Raw genomic sequence first — 2,917 nt, forward strand, 5'->3', positions numbered from 1 at the left:
GTTTGCTAAGAGCACCGCTTCATCTCTCTAAGTGCACCGCTTCAGTTCATCCACTAAGCGAGAAAGGCGCGCTAAGCCAAAAATCACTAACGTGCACTAAGCGGTCCATATGTGCGCTAAGCGCACGAGCACGAACAAGGCCACCTATTTAAGCCTAAAATCAGATTTTGTGAAGGGAGTTTGGACTAGGATTCAGAGCTTTGCATGTCTATGGTTTCTAGAGAGAGAAAGGTCCAAGTTCCAAAGAGTTTTGAGAGATTTTGCTGTGTGAAGATCTATAGAGACTAGAGCTCGAAGCAGGAGCTAGTTTGAGAGCTTGAGATGAGTTTATGAGTGATTTTGAGATCCTAGAGGTGAAGGAGACATCCTCACCACTTGTATTTTTGCAATCTTTCATCTTGTTCTTCTCTTTGATGTTAAGAAGGCTTCCTGGTATGGAAAGCTAAATCCTTTGTTGGATCTTCCCTGTAGGTACCTGATGTAAATATATGTTTATCTATTTAATGATGTTTTGTGTGTTCTCTGTGCTATCTGCTTTTCATTCTAGTATGCCTTTACCTTGATCACGTAGATGCATGCTTTGTTAGGGTCATTCAACAGTGGAAACTGGTCTGACTCTAAAGTCCTTGATAGTGCAGGGCTGAGTTGTCGTGCTTTCACGAGGAATCGGGCTGCGATAAGTTAGTTGAGTATGTGTGTCTTAATGTGGTCCTAGTTGAGTTAAGTCTTATAAGAGGAATCTGCGGACGATGCTTGATCAGGATTAGGCTAAGCTATCATGAGGAATCGAGGTTTAGTATTTCAGGAGACACCATAAGAACACATGAGCATTGTTAGATAGAGAATATCTTTTTAGCATCAGGCACCTATTAGGAAGACCAACGTGTTTTCTACTTGTTTTTACACATGACTTCTCTCGCGTGATTTTCTTTCTTTTTGCACAGATAGTTTATACACTTGTTCATATTCACACTTATTTTTACACAATAAACGCCTATTTGCTGAAATAGCTTACCAAATAACACAAATTCCCCGAGCGTTTGATACTCGGTTCATAGCGTTTTATACTACTTGTGTGATCTGGTGCACTTGCCAGAAGCTGAACACTCAGTAGCCTCTCAACGACTACCAGCCCATGCATCCAGAGTTTCCAGATGAAGACATCATGGCCTTGTTCGAGGAGAAGGAGGAGGATGAGGATAGGGATAAGTGGATCGCGTGGTTCGATGGCGCGTCCAACGCCCTAGGCCATGGGGTTGGGGCGGCTTTGGTCTCTCCCAACAACCAATGCATTCCCTTCATGGCCAGATTGGGTTTCGATTGCACGAATAATATGGTTGAATATGAGGCATGCATTGGTCAAAGTGGGAAACTAGGTAATTGACTTTAATGTCAAATTGCTCAAAGTGTATGGAGACTCGGCCTTGGTAATTCACTAGCTGAGGGGAGAATTGGAAACTAGGGATCACAAATTGATACCCTATCAGGCCTACATCATGAAACTGGCTGAGTTCTTCAACGATGTCTCCTTCCACCACATTACCAGAGAGGAAAATCAAATGGCTAATGCACTTGCCACTCTGGTATCCATGTTTCAGCTAACCCCACATGGAGACTTGCCATACATCGAGTTCAGATGTCGTGGCAAGCCCGCACATTGCTTCTTGATAGAAAAGGAGCATGACGTTAAACCGTGGTACTTCGACATCAAGCGGTACGTAGAGTATAAGTAGTATCCACATGGGGGCTTCTGACAATGACAAGAGGACGTTGCGAAGATTGGTAGCTGGTTTATTTCTAAGCGGAGGTATCCTGTACAAGCGAAATCATGATATGGTTTTGCTTTGATGTGTGGACACCTCAGAAGTAGAGTGAATGCTCATGGAGGTGCATGAAGGGTCCTTTGGGATGCATGCTAATGGGTATGCCATGGCCAGAAAGATTCTAAGGGCAGACTATTACTGGCTCACCATGGAAAGCGACTGTTGCATCCATGTTAGAAAATGCCACAAGCGCCAGGTATTCGCGGACAATGTCAATGCCCCACCCATGCCTTTGAACGTTTTGGCAGCGCCATGGCCCTTCTCTATGTGGGGAATAGGCGTGATCAGAGCCATTGAGCCTAAGGCTTCGAATGAACATCGCTTCATCTTGGTTGCGATCGACTACTTCACCAAATGGGTTGAAGTTGATTCATACTCCAGTGTGACATGGAGCATAATGGTTAGATTCATAAAAAATGAGATAATCTACCGATATGGGTTGCCCCGGACAATGCCACCAACCTGGATAACAAGATGATGAAGGAAATGTGTGAGGATTTCAAGATCCAACACCATAATTCCATGCCTTACAGGCCCAAGATGAATGGGGCAGTTGAGGTGGCTAACAAGAACATCAAGAAGATCATTAAAAAGATGATTGTGTCATACAAAGATTGGCACGAGATGCTCCCTTTCATGCTGCATGGCAACCGAACCTCAGTGTGCACATCAACTGGGGAAACTCCGTTTTCGTTTGTGTGTGGGATGGAAGCCATACTGCCATTTGAAGTAGAGTTCCCCTTTTTAAAGATTTTGGAAAAGTCTGGGTTGAAAGAATCGGAGTGGGCCCAAGCGCGTTTTGATCAGCTCAATCTTATAGAAGGTAAGAGGTTGGCAACTATGAGCCACGAGTACTTGTTCAAAGATGGGTGAAGAATTCTTTCGACAAGAATGTACGCCCGTGCAAGTTCATCGAAGGGGATCTTGTCTTGAAGAAAGTATCCCAAGCCAAAAAAGACAATAGGGGGAAGTGGGCTCCAAACTACGACAGACCTTTCATTATGAACAAAGCATTCTCAGGAGGAGCACTGGTGCTTGCTAGCATGGACGATGAAGAGTTGCCTTCACCCGTGAATGCTAGTATCGTCAAGCGA

At 44.4% G+C, this 2,917-nt stretch overlaps 1 protein-coding gene across 1 annotated transcript; it reads left to right on the forward strand.

The window, feature by feature from the left end:
* The first annotated feature begins 1,135 nt into the window (after positions 1 to 1,135).
* Positions 1,136 to 1,733, forward strand: LOC112998176 (uncharacterized). Its single transcript, XM_026124227.1, has 2 exons — positions 1,136 to 1,348; positions 1,440 to 1,733. The coding sequence occupies exons 1-2, from the start codon at positions 1,136 to 1,138 to the stop codon at positions 1,731 to 1,733; spliced, it is 507 nt and encodes a 168-aa protein (XP_025980012.1).
* Positions 1,734 to 2,917: the final 1,184 nt, after the last annotated feature.

The sequence above is a fragment of the Glycine max genome, chromosome 10 (assembly GCF_000004515.6).
Source record: "Glycine max cultivar Williams 82 chromosome 10, Glycine_max_v4.0, whole genome shotgun sequence".
Lineage (NCBI taxonomy): Eukaryota > Viridiplantae > Streptophyta > Magnoliopsida > Fabales > Fabaceae > Glycine > Glycine max.